At 38.9% G+C, this 21794-nt stretch overlaps 1 protein-coding gene across 2 annotated transcripts in view; it reads left to right on the top strand.

Annotated features, from left to right (window-relative positions):
* LOC126175157 (protein phosphatase PP2A 55 kDa regulatory subunit) overlaps positions 1–21794 on the top strand; it is an 87637-nt gene that overhangs the window by 56730 nt on the left and 9113 nt on the right. For both annotated transcript variants that reach the window (XM_049921735.1, XM_049921736.1), the window contains exons 6-9: positions 13494–13671; positions 15087–15251; positions 15588–15757; positions 16081–16296. In XM_049921735.1, coding sequence (XP_049777692.1) covers positions 13494–13671; positions 15087–15251; positions 15588–15757; positions 16081–16296 — 729 coding nt within the window. The remainder of the gene's footprint in view (positions 1–13493; positions 13672–15086; positions 15252–15587; positions 15758–16080; positions 16297–21794) is intronic.

The raw sequence follows: 21794 nt of genomic DNA, 5'->3' as shown, positions 1-21794 counted from the left end.
GTTTATATCTCTTTCCCGCTGATATTACTTTCGTTTTGGAGATGCTAATCTTCATACCATAGTCCTTACATTTTTGATCTAGCTCTGAAATATTACTTTGCAAACTTTCAATCGAATCTGCCATCACAACTAAATCATCCGCATATGCAAGATTGCTTATTTTGTGTTCACATATCTTAATCTCACCCAGCCAGTCTATTGTTTTCAACATATGATCCATAAATAATATGAACAACAGTGGAGACAGGTTGCAGCCTTCTCTTACCCCTGAAACTACTCTGAACCATGAACTCAATTTACCGTCAACTCTAACTGCTGCCTGACTATCCATGTAAAGACCTTTAATTGCTTGCAAAAGTTTGCCTCCTATTTCATAATCTCGTAGAACAGACAATAGCTTCCTCCTAGGAACCCGGTCATACGCCTTTTCTAGATCTATAAAGCATAGATACAATTCCCTGTTCCACTCATAACACTTCTCCATTATTTGCTGTAAGCTAAAGATCTGGTCCTGACAACCTCTAAGAGGCCTAAACCCACACTGATTTTCATACAGTTGGTCCTCAGCTAATACTCACACTTTCCTTTCAACAATACCTGAGAAGATTTTACCCACAACACTGATTAAAGAGATACCTCTGTAATTGTTACAATCTTTTCTGTTTCCATGTTTAAAGATTGGTGGGATTACTGCTTTTGTCCAGTCTGAAGGGACCTGTCCCGACTCCCAGGCCGTTTCAATTACCGTATTTACTCGAATCTAAGCCGCACCTGAAAAATGAGACTCTAAATCAAGAAAAAAAATTTCCCGAATCTAAGCCGCACCTGAAATTTGAGACTCGAAATTCAATGGGAGAGAAAAGTTTTAGGCCGCACCTCCAAATCGAAACAAAATTGGTCCATTGTAATATGAGAGACAATTTAGGTCGAATGAATGACGATACAGCTACAGTAGTTTGGTTCGAGTCGTAAGCTTAGCAGTTAAGCTTTACCAGGTAGCCATTCCTATCCGTCAGGCGCTCCGTCCGTATTTATACGGGTACCCTTCCTTTTTCACGTGCTTCATCTGGTTTGAATCGATTGCTTATTTTGCTTTGATCTGATAAGTGCCGTTTTCTCTGTTATAGGTGTTTACGTCACTCTAAGTTGAAAATGCATCACTGTACTGTGTCATGCATTGTTTGTCGCATTCTGATAGTGCGTGTTTAAGGCCTGTCGCCGCTCGAGGCATGGCGCGCTTTTGTGCGCGCTAGCGCCGCTTACAACTAAAAAGAGGCGAATTGTCTCATTAGCGAAGCAATGTCAGGTTGTTACTTACACTGCTGCTTTCTTTGAGAATGATCAACAAGAACCAAATAATAGGCTGCGTATGACAGAACACGTTCTGAACAAGAGTTAGGCGAAAATTTTTCTCCGTTTGAAAATCTTTGCGGGCGCTTCTTTAGTACATCAAATTCTGCACAGAAATTAGTCATCTTAGATTTAAAAATCTAGTCAGTTGCCGTGCTTCATTTCTGACTGTATCACTATTAGGCATAAGAATAATACAAATATAAACATGACACGATACGTATATTCTTCCGCGTTTGCTGTTGTCTCACTCTAGTTTCGTAGTTTATTAGGCAGACAGGATTTAAATGAGATAGCAACAAACATGGAAGAATACATAGCAAAATGTTTATATTCGTATTATTCTTATGGTGAATGGCGAAGAGAATACTGCTTGTGATTCACATTTCATCAGGTTATTATTAGCAACCATTTCTTCTCACAGTTAGGAAAAAATTCAGAACGTAGAGTTGGCCATATTGAAAAACATCCCAGTCTTGCCAGTCGGATTTTCGTAGTACATTGAAATTCTTCTACATTCGGAGATGAACAATACGGAATTTGTATTTACTTCGTTGGATAATGTATGAAAATGCAGTTTTTTTTTTTTTTTTTTTTTTTTTTAACTGACGCAGAGGTTTTGGCGCCAGTATTTATCTTTGTGCCTACAAAGCATGCCTGTGTAGCGCTACATATATTCGACGGCAGAAGTTAGTTGTGGCGGCACCTACCAACGTTTTTCAGAACTTCCGCTTGCTTTGCACTCGATTCTAAGCCGCAGGCAGTTTTTTGGATTGCAAAAACCGGAAAAAAAGTGCGGCTTAGATTAAATACGGTATCCTGTGTAGCCATTTAAAACCTGACATTCCACTGTATTTGATGATTTCCGACTTAATTTCATCCACCCCAGCTGCTTTATTGCACTGCAATCTATTCACCATTTTCTCCACTTCCTCAAATGTGATCCTATTTCCATCATCATTCCTATCCCATTGTACATCGACATCTGAAACATTACTGATCGTATTTTCACCTTCATTGAGCAACTCTTCAAAATATTCCCTCCATCTGCCCAAGGAATCCACAGGATTCACCAGCAGTTTACCTGACCTGTCCAAAATACTTGTCATTTCCTTCTTACCTGCCTTTCGAAGACTGCTAATTACACTCCAGAATGGTTTTCCAGCAGCTTGACCCAGTCTCCAACCTGTTTCCGAAGTCTTCCCAAGATTTCTTCTTGGATGCTGCAATTATCTGTTTGGCTTTGTTTCTTTCTTCAGCATAACTTTCTCTGTCTACCTGAGTTCTAGTATGTATCCATTTTTGATACACCTTCTTTTTCCTTTTACAGGCTGCCTTGACTGTGTCATTCCACCAAGCTGTTTGCTTCATCCTACCTTTACACACTACTGTTCCAAGACATTCTTTAGCCACTTCTAGTACTGTGTCCCTGTATCTTGTCCATTCCTTTTCCAATGACTGTAATTGACTACATTCAACTAACTGGTACCTCTCTGAGATCACTTATGTTCTTGTGCCTGATTTCCTTATCCTGAAGTTTCTCCACTCTTATCCTCCTACATGTGGACCTGACATGCTGCACTTTCGGCCTCACAATCCCAATTTCACTGCAGATTAAATAATGATAAGTGTCATCAAAGAAACCCCTGAATACACGTGTGTCGCTCACAGCCTTCCTGAATTCCTGATCTGTTATTATATAGTCAATGACAGATCTGGTTCTCCTGCCTTCCCAAGTATACCGGTGAATGTTCTTATGTTTAAAAAAGGAGTTTGTGATTACTAAGCCCATACTGGCACAGAAATCAAAGAGTTGTTTCCCGTTCCTGTTGGCCTCCATATCCTCTCCAAATTTACCCATAACCTTTTCATACCCTTCTGTTAGATTTCCAATCCTGGCATTAAAATCACCCATGAGCAGAACACAGTCCTTGTCCTTTACTCTAACAACTACATCACTGAGTGCATCATAAAAACTATCCATCTTATCTTGATCTGTCCCTTCAGAAAGCAATATACTGACACAATCCTAATTTTCTTGCTAGACACTGTCAAATCTATCCACATCAGTCGTTCGTTTACATACCTTATTGCAACTACGCTGGGTTCCATTTCTTTCCTTATGTAAAGCTCTACACCCCATTGTGCTATTCCTGTTTTGACTCCTGACAGGTAGACCTTGTATTCTCCCACTTCCTCTTCTTTCTCACCCCTTACCTGAGTGTCACTAACAGCTAAAACATGTAGCCCCATCTTACTTGCAGCTTCTGCCAGCTCTACCTTCTTCCCAGAGTAGCTCCCATTGATATTAATAGCTCCCCATCTCATTACTATTTGTTTGCCAAGTCGTATCTTAGGAGTCCCTAGTTTCCCAGTTAGAGGTGGGACTCCGTCACCTCCAAAGGTCCGAGGCATTTTGCTCTGATTATTGCCAGCATCATATTTGAAGTACCAGGGAAGCAGGTTGCTAGCCTTACTTGCCCTGAGTCCCATTGAGTTTGACCCCTAACGGTTGAGGGACTAACCGGTGGATTTGGTAGTCTTTGCCGTATGAGCACAAAGGTGACCACGACTCAGAATATGTCCAAGATGCCCAGCCTTATTCCAAAGTAACTGGTATCTCGACTGTCGACCACTTACTTGGCCACTCATACATCGCCCCGTGGTTCATGAACTAGGACATGACTACAGGAACCCACACCATGAACCACTTAACTTTCGATAAGCTTCATTAATAGTTTTCAGGCAAACATCCACATACTGCTACAATAGTTTACTGTTGAATATCTATGAGCAGTATAAACATAACAGCATAGTTCACAGCTCTTTCAGAATAATCAGGTACATATGGAACAAACACTCATTGTTTTAACACACGGCGTAATTGTGTAACACTTATTTCATAGTTAAGTTGAAGCATTGTTCTAATCGAAAGAGGTTTGTGTTCTGAAACTCTGCCATGGACTGACTGACTTATGCCCAAAAATTGGGCCCTTATATATCCTCACAATAATAGGTGCTAAAAATACCCGTTGTTCGAAGTTAAATTTACAGAAATTGCAATTAAAACTTAACTCATTAAATTAACTGAATACATCGAAAAATTGGTTCTTTTTAACAGTTTCTTCTACAACAAGAGTTAGGCCAGATTATTTGTTTAAATCATGAAATTAACAAATATTGTTACACAAACAATACTTTTGACAAAACTGTTAATTACTTTGGAATTAATTAAGGGCTGGCTTTGCTAACATGTTTTCGAATAGAGCCAAATAGGTACTTTAAGATTACTAGCATTGTGTCTTCCAAATGTTTACAATTAGTACAGAATTAATATTTGTTTACATGTCAACAATAGAATTTGTTACGAATAATCACTGATTTCACCGTATAATGAAAGGTGCTAACTAGGAATAGTTGAAATAAATTAGAAAATCAATTACATACCTAAAACTAAGCACATAATTAGATTTGGTGTTAATTCTTTAAAACTGAGGGCCAACCTTTCTCTTCTATGAAAATGAAAATGCAGGTTATATTCATGTATGTTAATAGTAATTAGTTAAAGGTGAAAAAATGAATTTTAAGTAGGCAGATGGCAAAATAAGAGGGGAAGTAAAAATATGCCTGCTTGCTTCATCACAACTCTACAGTCCATGTAGGTTTTCTTACGAAAAATCATATAACAGTGGTTGCCTTATACATTTCTTACATTTAAATCAAGGAACTTAATAGAGCCATCATTTTCCACCTAACTTGCAATTTTTTTTCTCCTGTCAATTCATTAAATTTAAATACCACATATTTAATTACATCCTCATCGCCATTTACTGGAAGTAGTGTTTTGTCAACATACCTAAAATAACACACAATTTTCCTAGCTAAGTTGGTGTTTAATCTGAAGCAAAAAATCTGCAGTTTAGTTAAAATTCTGACTAACTGGGCAAGTGCTGTTTCCTACAACTGCAGGAAACTTTGAATCAGGCTAGCTAATACCATGCAGCATATAGCCTTCAATAAACAATGAATTACCAACTGTGACACCAAGGTGTGCACAAACAGTGTTCAACAAATACTTCAGGAATAGCTGAGTGATAAAATATAACTGATTGCTATGTGAAGCGAAATCGGGGAGCTGTTCATTAAAAAAAAAGTTACGAATAAGAAACTACATGATTTACATCTTGAACTTACAGGACTTCTAACAACTTCAGCTTTTAATAGTCTCCTCTGATGTGTAAAGGGATGTTGATGTTGAATGTTAACAATTTCTTGACTTCTGTTTGTACCACATAGATATGTTCCCTGGTTCTTCTCACATTACTGAAAGATCAATGTAATCTCTATGCACCTCAAAATCCTTGTCCTCTATCTGTGTCTCTACACGAATGCTCTATCGTGGGTCAGATGGGATCTGCGTTTACATATCCTGCCAGTGTGGAGCACCGTGTGCTGCTGGAACATGTCTGGTGGTTATGGCAGAGCATGACAGCCGTTGGCAGAGCCCTCCATTTCATTAAACGGGCCTCCCTTGACTGTGTCGTATTATTTACATGACAGTGGTTTTTATTCTGAGTTACAAGGTTTTAATCTACCTCTGGAGCAGGGCCAGGTTACACTTTCATCTCTTGCCAGGTTACACTTTCATCTCCTTTTTACTGTGTTTTAATCACTCTTAGATTCAGTTTGTCTCCTTTCTGCCACACCCAGTTCACTATTTCAGGTGTCTCACTTTGTTGAATAGTGAGCGCTCTTGACTATAATAGATTGGGTGAACAGCTGTGGGTGGGATGTTCCCAGTTGCATGCAGATCCACGGGAACACCCACCTGCTGACTAATATATTTCCTTCATCTTGCTTTTATTAGTGATTTATTTCAAAGACGTCCATTAAATTTTTAACTTCCTTGCTTTTACTGTTGTGTGTCTCATGACTAGATCAGAAAAAGTTTTTGGTGGATGTGTCTACTTCCAGATGGACGTGTATTGAGGGACTGCTGACTTCGTTTTGTCCTTTACCACTCCCCCTTGCCCTCCCCTTTTCCTCAACCAACCAACCAACCAACCTAATTTCGCAACATTGTGCAGAACAAAACAGACTGTGATCATTTTGGTGATTTTTGTTTGGAAAAGTCTTCCTTTGTTTTGGAGAAACCGGGCAGTGTCTGTCACATGCTCGATGCACCATTTGATTATCACCTTTTCCTTTAAGTGAAGTCTGTTGTAAGATTTTGGAATGGTTTTATTAACCCAGATGCGGTGCTGTGCCCTTCACCTCCTAAAACTAAAGCATTACACTGGTTCTCTTTTTGTATCTGGCATATATCAAGGCTTTTCCATATCCTCACATGTATGGGCTCGGGCCATAAAAGCATTGACACTAGTGAACATTTCATTATAATCACATGTTGTCTGCATGCTGATACTAGGAAAAACCTTTCGGCTAATATATTCATCTCCATGTACTGAAGGTTTATTATAGGTTTGTGTGTGCGTGTGCAATTGGGAGAGCCCCCACTGTACATGGAAATGTGGTATCTTGACTGCCACTTCACTTCTGCTGTTTTGAGTTTGCCTATGTTTCTGGAAAATTGGACCAGAACAGTGTTTTTTGTTAACATAGTGAACAACATATGAAAATGTCAGTGGCACAGTTATTGGTGTATGCCCAAGTCTTCTCCTACACCATTATGAAAATTTGAGTCTGCTAAACAGTGCAAAAATGTTTCCATTTTTTATGATTTTCCGGAAGTGAGTAATCCGCCAGCTGAAGAATGTTTTCACTCTTAAACCTGTTCAAACTTTTCGGTGTCTGTCTTTTGTATTTCTTCTGGCTACATATATAATTTGTTGCCTTTTCAGCACCATAAATTCTGCCGTTTTTACTAAAAACACTTGGTAACACTCAACCACAGCAGAATTTACCCAGCTTAATGTATGCTTCAGAGCTTACTTCAAAACACTGAATATGTTCTGCTTGTGAGAAACTTTGCTGCCTTTATTCATACAAAATCAGAGAATGTTCTCTGTGTTGAGCAGCTTTTCCACCACTTTACTCAACTGAAAACATTCTTGGGTGAAGTATATTCTCTGACTTGCTTTATTCACGGTAACCTGAGAATTTTCCCTAAAATTAAGAGTATAAAATACTTTCTCCATTCCAGATGCTTCTGAAGCTGGAATTGATAGAGCAAACAGTTGCATGTGCTGGTGAACAAATCCACACACATAATATAAAAATAAGATTTATATACGAGGTTCACTCCAAAAGAAATGCACACTATTTTTGTAAAAATACAGTTTTCATTCTGCATGTGTGAAAGTTTCGCAGTGTGTAGATATATCCCTCCCGCTTGTTTTCAAACTTAGTTCAACCTGTTCCTGTGAGTGGTGCCGTCACAGCATCTCTTCAAGATGGCCGCTACACTTTACATTTGTCAGAAGCAACATGCTCTCATAATATTCCTGTGCTGTGAAAATGAGACAGTGGGAAACATCCACAAGAGGTTGAAAAAGGTGTATGGAGATGCTGCTGTCGATCACAATACAGTTAGTCGGTGGGCAAGCAGGTTATATGATGAAAGCGGGCACAGCAATATCGAGGATTGTCCTCGCAGTGGCAGGCCTCATACAGCACACACTCCAGACAATGTGCAGAGAGTTAACGAATTGGTGACTGCTGACAGACGCATCACAGTGAACTAATTGTCACGCTACGCTGGGATAGGGGAAGGAAGTGTTTGCAGAATACTGAAAGTGTTGGCGTTAAAAAAGGTTTGTGCCAGGTGGGTTCCCAGGAAGTTGACAGTAGCTCAGAAAGAAACAAGAAAAACGGTATGCAGCGAACTTTTGGAATAGTACGAGAATGGTGGAGATTAATTTCTTGGAAGAATTGTGACAGGTGATGAAACATGGCTCCATCACTTTTCACCTGAGGCGAAGAGGCAATCAATGGAGTGGCATCATGCAAATTCAATCAAGGGGGAAAAAAATCAAAACCACACCTTCTGTTGGAAAAGTTATGGCTACGGTGTTTTCGATTTCGAAGGACTCTTGCTTGTGGACATCCTGCCAAGTGGAACCGCCATACATTCTGATGCATATGTGACGACACTGAAGAAACTTCGAGCTCGACTGAGTCGTGTGGTACCACATCGGAAAAAGCAGGATGTTTTGCTGTTGCACGGCAATGCATGGCCACATGTCAGTCAAAAACCATGGAAGCAATAACAAAACTTTGATGGACAACACTGAAACACCCGCCTTATTGTCCTGACCTGGCTCCATGTGACTATCATCTCTTTGGGAAACTGAAAGACACTCTTCGTGGAACAAGGTTTGAAGATGATGACTCCCTTGTGCACGGTGCCAAAAAGTGGCTCCAACAGGTTGGTCCAGAATTTTACCATGCAGGTATACAGGCGCTGTTTCCAGTATGGTGTAAGGGAGTTGAGAGGGATGGAAATTATGTGGAGAAATGAAAATATTGTTCCTAAAGGATGTATCTACATACTATAAAACTTTCAAACATGTAGAATAAAAGATGGATTTTAAAAAAAGTGTGCATTTCTTTTGGAGTGACCCTCGTATGTTTTAATGTTCTGTATCTCCTCCTAACTACTGAACAGATTTCAACCAGACTTGGTACACACATCCCCCTACTCTCAGGCAACAATCACTGTGGTGCTAAGAATCACTTGCCTATCAGTGCAGTAGATGTGACATCATAAACAGTGAGATGCATGGAAAAACTGCTACATCATGCATGACATTTAAATTTCTTACTCCTGTACTATTAACTCTGTTTGCAATAAATTTTGCAGAGAGTATCCATATATGCCGCTAAATGCACCTACAAAATTATATCGTACCACACATAGTTCAAGAGATAAGACACCATAAACACTGAGGTGTGTGAAAAAATGCTGCACAATGCCTGGAGTTTTAATACAGTTTTTTATTACTGAGACATTTCTACAGTTGAGTCAACTTAAGGAAATCCCTGACGCCTGGCAGTGGTTTTAATAACTTTCAGTTGTGATGTGCAGATGGCAGTAGGTGAAAACAGTAGCTGTTCATAGAGCTGCGAAGAGGTGTTGGCATAGAACTATACACTGAATCACGTTGTTGACCCATGGCAACTACCGCCAGTATACAGAAACTGTCTAATATCATCTCACACAAATTACTGCAGAATCTCAAAGGTGTTTTCATGAATGCATTGAAATGAAATTTTTTCAGTATTACACTATCAACTCATTCCAAGAAACTTGAATCAACTACACAATTAAAATGAACTAGATGCCAAACCACAACCTGTAATCCCATTCTATCCACAACCCAAAGACCCAGTTACTCATTAACTGCCTTAGAACAAAATGACCAGTAGTAGCAATACATCTTGAAAACGCATAACAAGTACTTTTCCACCAGTTATGGAATGCAAAACCTCATCATGGAATCCCCATAGTTTGCCTTCTAACCAGGACTAACAAGGGGACTGGGTGTACTTGCTCACCAATTTGATTCATATGGATAGGGATTATTGATTGGAGGTAAGACTTCAATGAATGTAAAAAGGATGGTGAAACTCAACTATTTTCGAGAAAGTTGAGTCTGAATGTGAAACATAGTGCATGTGTCGTTGCTAGCAACCAAGGAGTGCATAGCCAACAGAGCTTACCGAGTAAGTGCTTGGTTTCATAAGATGGACTCTGGATCGAATCTTGCTCCCACTACTTACCCCTTCACACAAGATTCTAATAGCAGGTTAATTATGAATGTGCAGATTATCAGTAAATAAGGAATCATTTATTGTTAACATAATCTTCACCTTGAAAATTTGGACTTTTCTCTTCACCTTGAAAATTTGGACTTTTCTCTTCACCTTGAAAATTTGGACTTTTCTCTTCACCTTGAAAATTTGGACTTTTCTCTTCACCTTGAAAATTTGGACTTTTCTCTTCACCTTGAAAATTTGGACTTTTCTCTAATGTTTCGGTAGTGGTTCACCATTATAACCATATTCCTGCAGGTACGTTTCAACCCACCATGAGCCCATTTTCCCAGAATAAGTACAGAAATACAGGTATGGTATGACTCACTGTATGAACCCATTTTCCCGGTAATCCTGTAGTTTGTTTTGATCCACCACAATAGTGGCTTGTGCACAAACAAATCACAATTGGTGGATGGATAGAGAAAGGGAACAGCATTTACAAACATGAAGAATACATCATTTTGTGTTAGCCCCTGTGGTAATTACATGTCAATGCTCCAAAATGTCTGATTTTATGAGTAAATGTATTGATGTGCCTGGTTCTTCGACAACAAGAGAACGTGAACCTGATAGTGAAGCAGAATTGCTTCTGAAGTACAATTAAAAATGACACTTCTGTACAGTGAACAGCTCCTTCTCCAAAACAATCTTATTGTTTTGCTGTAATAACACAAGAACATGTGGAAATTGGAGAAGAAATGTTTTGCAGAATTTTTGAAACTCTAGCAGGGAAACAGTTCTTGGTAAAAGATGAACTAATTGCTCTCACAGATATTGATGAAGACTGTGTGTGTGAATAAACTGAAGAAGTGACTCCATTTTCGTCAGATGATTGAGGGTGACTCCATTTTCGTCAGATGATTGAGGCCGAAGGGAAGAAGTCAAAATGGCCACCTTTTATGTTCCACAGTATTACTAGATTGTCACCAATCTAGCAAGAGAGCAGCCAGGATGGAGTTTGACCCCTTTTCATAGAACGAGAGCTTGATGGCAAGTGGAACAAGGCACGAACAACTTAAAACAGTTGATTTGTGGCCCTATGATTGTTACATAGAAGCTCGAGAATGTAATATGTAGATGACAAGGAGAAACCTGTGGGAGTGGACTCCTGTTGCTGTTAGCCAATTTCCTGATTTAAGTTTTCAAGCTTCTGACTTATGGGTCATGCTCTTCAAATGGAGACATCAGACTCACTAGACACATCTCGACAGATTTGTATGTGAGAGAGGAGGCGCTTTACTGCAGCAAGTCCTTGATGCAGCAGCAAATTTCTGAATGCAGAATCGAACCCTGATACAAAAATATGACAAGGATTTTGTTATTAACACTGATCAAACAGGTACTACACATAGAAGTACCCGATTGTTTTACGTCAATTGCAGTTTCATAGACCATATGATGCTAATTTGTGAATGTTTGTTCTAGGGTGCCAATATTGATCAACTTACGACCAAACATGAAACAAAGGTGGTTCTTGTGCAGCGAAAGGATATCTTTGGAGTTTTGGTCTTTTTTCCCATGTGTCGACATCTTCATATTTGAAATGTTGTCGAGCTCTATGGTGACGTTGCAGGATGCCATGCTTTTGCATCATTACAGAGGATGATTGTAGGCACCTTCGAGCCAAATTTCAAACTTACATGTTGCAATAGGATTCAATTATGGGTTTTTAAAAAGTGATTCTTTAATCCTGTTGCACACTGTAGATATCTGCTTACTGCAATTCGTAGTAGGTAATGCAACACCTGTAAGTCATGTGATACACCACCTATGAAACAGAGGACGTTAAGACACGATTTAAAGTCAGCGTTGTTAGAAGTTGGCTTCCGGTGTGGGACAAGTGTGTGGGCCTGTTGCCACTGGTTTAGCATTTATGTCCCAGTCTTTGTGCATGAAGTGAACGTCCATATCTATTATAAAAGTAAGTGTGTGTGTGTGTGTGTGTGTGTGTGTGTGTGTGTGTGTGTGTGTGTGTGTTTTCCACACCCCTTAGACCGCTAGGCTGATTTCAACCAGACTTAGTACTTGTAACACTTACTGCCAGCGAAGTATGGTAAACTCACCCTGATGCTCTTTGAACCACACACACATGTTGAGATGTGACATGTTGCATTGTCCTGCTCGTAGGTGCCATCTTGCTGAGGAAAAAGAAATTACAAGTGAAGGTGGACAAGGCCCTCAAAAGTGGTAGATGGATGCTTGTGTTGATCCATTGTTCCATCCAGAATGGTGAGATCACCCAGGGAATGCTGTGAAAACGTTTCCCAGACCATAACACACCCCCTTTCGGCCTGGACCGTACTGATGATTGAGGCAGGGCTTTACACAACGACCCTCTGTCCAATGGAGCATAAAATGTGATTCATTTGAAAAGGCCACAGTGGATGTCCGGTTGTGATATTGGCATGCAAATTCCAGGCTTTTTTTGCCAATGTACAGTAGTCAGCATAGTACATGAAGCAGGTGCCTATTGCGGAGTACCATACACAGCAGTTTTCACTAAACATTTGTTGAGGAGACACCTTTATTAGCCCCTTGGTTCATCTTGACACTCACTCAACAAGTACATGTCCATTCACCTGTACACATCCATTGTTCACACCTGTCATATGTGGTCTGTGATGCATTACAGTCACATTGGCGGTAGTTTTGGATAGCGCCTCTTTGCCATGTGTGATACACTTAAACTATGGTGGCTCTTGACAATTTACAAACCTAGTCACTTTAGGAAAGCAGCCATCCTTACCACGAAAGGCAATGTTCATTCCGTTTAGGATGGCTGGTAAATTGTTCCATTCACGCATTATAATAATCAGATTGTTTTCCACATCCTCCTGAACACTTTGTGTTGTACACTGTCAGAGCTGCTCCTACAATCTGAGTAGTTACTGCACATTGACATGGAACATAGACAGTGGTCATATCACTGGAACCGTACATTACTATTGAAAAGGCAGTAAACAGTGTCACATCTATGTTTTTTGTCTGTTGCATGAGAATTTGAAATAATAAGTGTCTGAATTCCTTTTAAAATTATCATTGTCTTTGTGAAAATTGAAATAGTCAATTTTTTGTACTGAAGGTTGGTTAAAATATATTACCAAAATTTTCTTGGTAAAATACTATACATTATTCTAAATAACATTTCTTTAACTGTATATGAAGAGAATTCAGGGAAGTGGACAGTATTTTCCAGTGTCATGGCATTAATAAAAACAGTAATTTACCATTATTTGTGACAACAGTTTCAATGTTCATTGTTTTTTCCAGCTAACCTTTTTAGATGTCATTCTCATTGACTTTTTGCTCCATATAAAATATACTTTTTACAATACTCTGAAGGCTATATGGATTGCTTGTTTCAGGTTCCAGTTATAAAACCAATGGAACTGATGGTTGAAGCTTCACCACGGAGAATATTTGCTAATGCACATACTTATCATATTAATTCAATTAGTGTCAATTCCGACCAGGAAACATACCTGTCTGCAGATGATCTTCGAATAAATTTGTGGCACTTAGAAATTACTGATCAGAGTTTCAGTATCCTTTTCCATCGCAAAAAGTATAACTCAGATTTATGATTCACCGGCAGATTGCTAATTAGTGATCACGAGAAATAAATGTCAGCGGTATTAATTGTTACTTTGCATCACTCCCTGTATGCTAGGCAATGGGCTGCATGATGTATGTACAGTTTTAGAGGGTTCTGATTCTAAGAAAATGTGTAGAGGGTATGATGGGTAGTACCACGTTTAAAGGCATCTGGCTGTGTGTGTTGATAGCTTGAAAGTAACTTTTAAGTACTAATGTATACCAGCTCTAAATTATTTTACAGTTTTTTCTGTGATTTTTGTGGAATTTTCAATTTTTCTTGCATGAAGATACCCAGTGTAAAACATTCTGAAGAATGTTTTCTCATCTAAAAACTGAGATGAATGCAAATATATGTTGAAGTAAAATCTGTGAACCTCTTGTAAATTATCACTGAAGAACAGGATCAGTGGTGGAACTATTTTTTTAACATTGTTGTTAGATTCAAATGAATGAGAGATCAACATGCTGCTTTCTGGGACTAGTGTTATCTTGTAGTTAGAACTTGTGAAAACCCATTAACCTTTGGAATATTCTATATGAATGAGTGGTACATGCAATTGTCACTTCTTTTGATTTCTTTCATGTAATTGCTTTGTAGAAGTTTTGTTGTGGAGTATATAGGAATGACTATATTCTGCCTGGATCATCTCGTCAACTTCACAGCTTTATAACTTTAAATAACAGTCTTCCAATTTTCTCCAAATTTCCCAGGATGTGTGAGGATGAGCAGGCACTTTATCATCATGAGACCATACACTATTCTAGATTATATTCTCAAAAATTTTCTTGCTGCAGAGAAATTCAGTTTCTTCAGTTCAGCGTGTCTATCTCGTGCATCAGTATTGCTTTCAGCATCTCACTTTAATATCCCCAACAATGTTTAAAAGTGTTGAATGCACCTTTACCTTTTCAGCTAAGAAACAGATTAGTGCCAATTATTAAGGTGAATGTTGTGGTTTGTCTGAAGCTTGATGGTGGTATACTTTCTTCTCCTGGATCTATTGAGTTTATCAGGTGTAAAATACATTCCAAATGAAGTAACTTTCTCATTTCTCACTTTCTTCTTTTTCTGTAGGTGTTCGACATATCACTGTTTGTGTAGGAGTGTTCTGATGTTAAAGCAGTCACAAGGTTAAAAGCTTGTAGGTAGATTCAGTACAGTCATATTATGTGATGGGATGATTATTCACAGCTTCCTTTGGGCATTGGGTGTCAAGTTATTTGTGTAATAATCTACTTTTATGAATCAAGCTGAGCACTGCACAAATAAGTCAAATAATTAAATAAAAAGGAAACTATTTTATCCAGTATCTATCAAAAAATGATTGAATTAAGTTTCTATCCTTAACTTTGTGCTTTAGATATTGTAGACATAAAACCGACAAATATGGAGGAGCTTACAGAAGTTATAACTGCTGCAGAGTTTCACCCAGTTGAATGTAATCTTTTTGTGTATAGCAGTAGTAAAGGGACAATAAGGCTGTGTGACATGCGAGCGGCAGCACTCTGTGACAGGCACGCAAAGAGTGAGTATTACTGTTCTTTACATCAGTAAAAATTTGCCAGTATTGTTCCAGCCCCTTCTCATATTGAATATTCAATGGTAATGTACACTGAGGAAATATGAATGACCGTAGCGCACACGTTTCATTACAAAATTCACACACACACACACACACACACACACACACACACACACACACACACACACACACCTTATAATTGTGGAAAATGTGGCTTACCTCAGAATAAGAACATGTAATTTGAGGCTTATTTCCGAATTATGCTTCCTCTTCAAAACAACTTACTCCATCAGTAATGGTCGTTACATTGTCTAATATGGTATTTACCTTTTGTTTCAGTGTTTGAAGAACCAGAGGATCCAACGAATAGGAGTTTCTTTTCAGAGATAATCTCAAGTATATCAGATGTAAAGCTGTCTAATTCTGGTCGTTATATGATATCTAGGGATTATTTGACAGTTAAGGTTTGGGATCTTCACATGGAAACCAAACCTATAGAATCGTATCCAGTGAGTAGACAAAATGCTTTTTCAACATGGAATGGCAGTAGTGTAGGAACATGAATATTATTTCCAAATGTACTACTGTTTTGCCTGTTATCTGCTTGCGCAATTGTTATTAAACACCTTGTATTTAAATTCTTAATTAAATTCAATTCATGTTTGCTGACTGTAAATTGGTTATAACTGTTCATAATTAGTTAGTAACTAATTTTTTTGTAGATGCATGAAGCAATAACCAAACTTTGACATTTTGTAAATGTGTCTGGTTCAGAAAGATTACTACTTGTGTCGGAGATCGAGATATGATACACAAGGATATTTCCTTTCAGGTTCACGAGTACCTGCGATCAAAATTATGTTCGCTGTATGAAAATGACTGTATCTTTGATAAATTTGAATGCTGCTGGAATGGAAATGATACATCAATTATGACTGGATCATACAATAATTTCTTTAGGATTTTTGATCGCACAACGAAGAGAGACCTTACTCTGGAGGCATCTAGAGATATTGATAAACCAAGAACTGTTCTGAAACCTCGGAAGGTGTGTAAAAGTACAATAAGGCAATTAAAACTTCCACAACTACTCATTTTTTAAGACATCATTATGAGAGCTTGGATGGTATGCCCTACTGTAGGCATTTGTGTAAACAAACACTACTGATACAAAAGTTTCCAAAACATTATACTTTAATGTCTGTAGAAACTAGTCACTACAGTCATTAACCGTGGCTCTCATAATTTCTAAACTAATGTTTTTCTCCTACACAGAAGCACAGTAAATAATATTGCTTATTAGAAACTATTGTTTTACCTATTTAAAAGTAATTGACATTATTATTCATAATTTACTAACAGGGAGTAGAGGTGTCCCTACCTAACTTCTCTGATTGTGAAACACTTTAATGTAATTATTGTAACTGAATGACTGCTGTTGATATATAAAGAGTCTGCACTACAAAGAAGCAAAGTTAATTGCAGGACACGGAACATTTATCAGACAGTCTCACAGTTACATAAATTGATGTAGCTACACCACAAGATCGACAGTATCAGTGCAAATAATTTTCCCAAGAAGTGCGTAAACTTGCATTACTTCATGTGAAGAGCATCAGAGTATGATTCAATAAATTTATCACTGTGGGAAATGTTTTGAAATGTCTTTGTCCTTATATGAGACAAAGAAGGGGATTAAAGTGTTGAATACACTTATGTCCAAACATTTAATTTCCCACCATCTGGAGCAAATGACAAGCTTACATCTGATATGTTCTGTTGTGTGAATGTTAACTCTCGTGGGCGCATTTTCAAATTGTCTCCAGATGACACCCCCCCCCCCCCCCCCCCCCCCCGAAATAATCAGAAGACAAAATACACTGATGGGGAAAAAAGTCAACATCAAAAAGTAATTAATGTAGGGTAATGAAATTTGTTTATATATCATATGTAAGTACGAGTGTTGCCCAGAAAGTAATGCACAACATTTTTTCTCAGCCGAAAACAATGCTATGAATGTGAAACGTTACATATGTATTATTTGAAGTCTGCTGAGTGAGCATGCCTAGTTTCTGCCACTTCCGACTCATAGTGTAGCTGTAGGACAGCTTACAAATGGCATCAGTAGGTGATGTATGTTGCAAGCAACATGCCGTATTTGAATTTATCATGCACAAACGCTTGTGCAAAGTCGACTACTGTCGACAGGAGTACAGTTAGTCACTGGACATGGAGGATAAGATCATCAAAAGGTATTTTGGCGGAACTCCACGATTTACAGTGAAGATTTGTCACTTGCATGGGAGACCATGCATGGCTGTCACACCTGATCTACCCCCTCGGACTTCCATTTTTTTGGGCCATTAAAGGATGACATTCAAGGAAGACATGATGAGGAGGCAATTCACACAGTGAAGCACTGGCTCTGCCACCAAGACAAGAATTGGTATCAACGGGGCATACATGCCCTTGTTTTGCACTGGAGGAAGGCCATAGAAGGTGGTGGAGATTACGTGGAAAAATACTGTGTATGGATAAAACACTATTCTTTCGTGTGCAGTAAAGAATTGTTGAAGAAAAAAATTGGTGGGCAATCCTCATAATAAAGGGCAATCCTTGTAATTAAGGGCAATCCTTGTAATTAACATTGCTGGATCACAGGTTAATATATGTGCGAGATGATGTGGTGTTCAGTCCAAAGACTAGTTTCGTACATCTCTCCATGCTACTCTATCCTGTCCAAGCTGCCTCATCTCCTAATAACTACTGCACCCTAAATTCTTCGAATATGCTTATTGTATTCATCTGTCGGTCTCCCGGTATAATTTTTACCCTCCCCCTCCTCGCGCACTTTTCCCTCGAATACTAAATTTATGACACCTCGAAGTCTCAGAATGTATCCTATCAACAGACTCTTGCTTTTGGTCAAGTTGTGCCATAAATGGTGCCCCTTACTCTATTCAACACCTCCTTAGCTACGTGATCTACCCATGTAATCTTCAACATTCTTCTGTAACATCACATTTTGAAAGCTTCTGTACTACTTTTGTCTAAACTGTTTGTCATCCATGTTTCCTTTCCATAGATGGCTGCACTCCAAATAAATACTTCAGAAAAGATTTCCTAACACTTAAGCCTGTATTCGATGGTAACTTTTTTTTCCTTCCAGAAATGCTTTTCTTGACATTGCCAGTTCACATTTTATATCCTCTCTACTTCGGCCATCATCAGTTATTTTGTTGCTCTGCCCAAATAGCAAAATGCGTCCACAACTTTCTCATTTCCTAATCTAATTCCCTTAATATCACCTGATTTAATCTGACTACACTCCATTATCTTTGTCGTGCTTTTGTTGATATTCGTCTTACGTCCTCCCGTCAACACAATCTCGCTTCCGTTCAACTGCTCTTCCAAGTGCTTTGCTGTCTCTCTGCTTTGTTTGGAACTGGAATTATTACATTCTTCTTGAAGTATGAGGGTATTTCGTCTGTCTAATAAGTTTTGCACACCAGATGAAGAGTTTTGTCGTAGCTGGCTCTCCCGAGGCTATCAGTAGTTGTGACGGAATATTGTCTACCCTGTGGCCTTGTTTTGACTTAGATATTTCACAGCTCTGTGAAATTCTTCTCTCAGTAACATATGTTCCATCTCTTCATCTATGTCTACTTCTCTTTCTTGCCTTCAAGTTTCTCCCTTGTATGGACAGTCTATATACACCTTCCACTTCTCAATTTTCACTGTTTTACTTAAGATTGGCTTTTTTAAAATCTGAGCTTTTCATGTTCATACAGCTGTCTCTCTTTTCCCCCAAAGGCGTCTTTAATTTTCTTGTAGGCAGTATCTATCTTTCCCCTAGTGAAATACGCTTTTGAAACCATACATTTATCCTCTGGCCATTCCTGCTTAGCTATTTTGCATTTCCTCTCATTCTCATTTTTAGTTGTTTGTATTCCCTTCTGCCTACTTAATGTGCTGCACTTTTACATTTTCTCCTTTCATGAATTAAATTAAATTAAATTAAATGTCTCTTATTTTATCCAAGGATTACCTGTTCGATCCTCTTCTGCCTTCACTATTTAATCTCTTCAAGCTACCCACTCGTCTTCTGCTGTATTCCTTTCCTCGGTTCTAGCCAATTGTTACCTAATGCTCCCCATGAAACTCTCAACAATCTCCGATTCTTTCAACTTATCTAGATCCCGTTTCCTTAATTTCGTACCTTTTCCAAATTCTTAAGTTTAAATTTATAGTTCACCACCAATAAATTCTAGTCAGTCAACATCTGCCCCTGGAGAAGTCTTTAAATTATACACTGAGTCCCAAGTATCCGCCTTACTGTTATATAATCAGCCTGAAACCTTCTGGTGTCTCCAGATGTCTTCCACAGATATAACTTTGTTTTTATGATTCTTAAATAAAGTGTTCACAATGATTAAATTATGTTTTGTGCAAACCTCTACCGGACAGCCCCCTCTTTCATTCCTCTCCCCCAGACCATATTCATCTATTATTGAATTGCAGATTCTGATCACTATTAAATTTCTGTCTCCATTAACTATCTGAATGTATTTAATTTTGTCATAAATTTCTTCAATCTCTTCATGTGCAGAGCTAGTTGACATGTAAACTTGTACTACTTTGCTGGTTGTGGTCTTCATGCCTATCTTGACTCTAGTAATGCATTCACTGTGCTGTTCATAGCAGCGTACTTTCATTCCTATTTTCTTATTCATTATTAAACTTACTGCTGGATTATCCCCATTTGATTTTGTATGTAAACGCTATATTCACCTGACCAGAAGTGCTCTTCCTCATGGCACCAAACTTCACTGATTCCCACTTCATCTAAATTCCACTGATCCATTTCCCTTTTTAAAATTTCTTATCTACCTGCTTGAGTAAGGGATCTAACATTCTGGTTTTGTTTCCGCTGATGACTACATCCTCCTGAGTAGCCCCCCCCCCCCCCCCCCCTTTCCGCACAGTGATTTGAAGGGAGAATAATGTACCCAAGAGGCCATCATCATTATTTAACCATACAGTATAGCTGCATGCCATCGGAAAAAATTATGGCTGTAGTTTCCCCTTGCTTTTAGCCGTTTGCAGTGCCAGCACAGCAAGACCCCTTTAGTTGATGTTACAAGGCCAGCTCAGTCAGTCATCCAGATTGGTGCCTCTGTAACTACCGAAAAGGTTGCTGCCCCTCTACAGGAACCATACACATGTCTGGCCTCTCAACAGATACCCGTCCATTGTGGTTGCACCGATGGTACAGCTATATGTATTGCTGAGCCACATAGCCACCCAACCGACGGCAAAGCCCATGGTTCACGGCGCCCATGGGCGAGATAATCCATTGCAAATGTGAAATGCAGATACAGTAATAACAGATGTAATTGCCAGAATGTTTAATGTAGGCATGTACACATACACGCATTGTGTTGTATGGGTGTTGGATGTCAGTTTCTGTGATGGAGTTCCATGCCTGTTGCACTTGGTTGGTCAGCACGGGGACAGTTGATGTTGTTCGTGGATGATGCTGGAGTTGTCTTCTGATAATATCCTGTGTGTGGTTGATTGGAGACCAATCTGGTGACTGAGCAGACCACGCAACATGTTGACACTCTATAGAGGATGTTGGGTTACAGTATCACTATGCAACAATCATTATCCTTTTAGAAAACATTACCTGGAATGCTGTTAATGACCAGCATCACAGCATGCCGATTTACCAGATAGATGTACGGATTTGTAGTCAGGGTGTGTGGTATAACTACAAGATTGCTTCTGCTGCCATATGAAATCACACTACCAGGCTTGCCTTTAATTGGCCGTCGCCTAACCAACACAGGGGCATCACTGGCATTAGCTTTCACCAGAAAAAATGGACCCCCAACGCTGTGTGCAAAAGCATGTAATAATACATTTGTGGTGTAAATTCAAGATCATAATGTAGAAACCTGTTCAACCAACTTTATATTCTAACCACTGTTTGTGCATATCTTCATTCCGTAATAAAATTTGTTGCAAATAATACATCTCTTTCCAACCTACGCACAATATCAGTAGTAGGAATAAGAACAGTCTACATAAAGACCGCCGGCCAGTGTGGCGGAGCGGTTCTAGGTGCTTCAGTCCGGAACCATGCTGCTGCTACGGTAACAGGTTCGAATCCTGCCTCGGGCATGGATGTGTGTGATGTCCTTAGGTTAGTTAGGTTTAAGTAGTTCTAAGTCTAGGGGACTGATGACCTCAGATGTTAATTCCCGTAGTGCTTAGAGCCATTTGAACCATTTTTACATAAAGACCTAAAATCACTTACCTTGGTCCAAAAAGGAGTCCATTATTCAGGAGCTGACATTTTCAACAAATTGCCAGTGACCATTAAAAACTTGGGTTTCAGATAAAGCATGGTTTAATCAGAGTTTGAAAGACATTTTGGTAGGCAACTCCTCCTACTCTGTAGGTGAGTATCTTAACAAAGAGCATCAAACCAACTTAAGTAAAAATGTTAGATTTCAGTCTTGACAGCTCTTAGTCACAACA

This window comes from Schistocerca cancellata, chromosome 3, assembly GCF_023864275.1.
Source record: "Schistocerca cancellata isolate TAMUIC-IGC-003103 chromosome 3, iqSchCanc2.1, whole genome shotgun sequence".
In the NCBI taxonomy this organism is placed as follows: Eukaryota; Metazoa; Arthropoda; class Insecta; order Orthoptera; family Acrididae; genus Schistocerca; species Schistocerca cancellata.
Note: the sequence above shows the minus strand (reverse complement) of the source record. Positions and strands in the feature narration are given on the sequence as shown.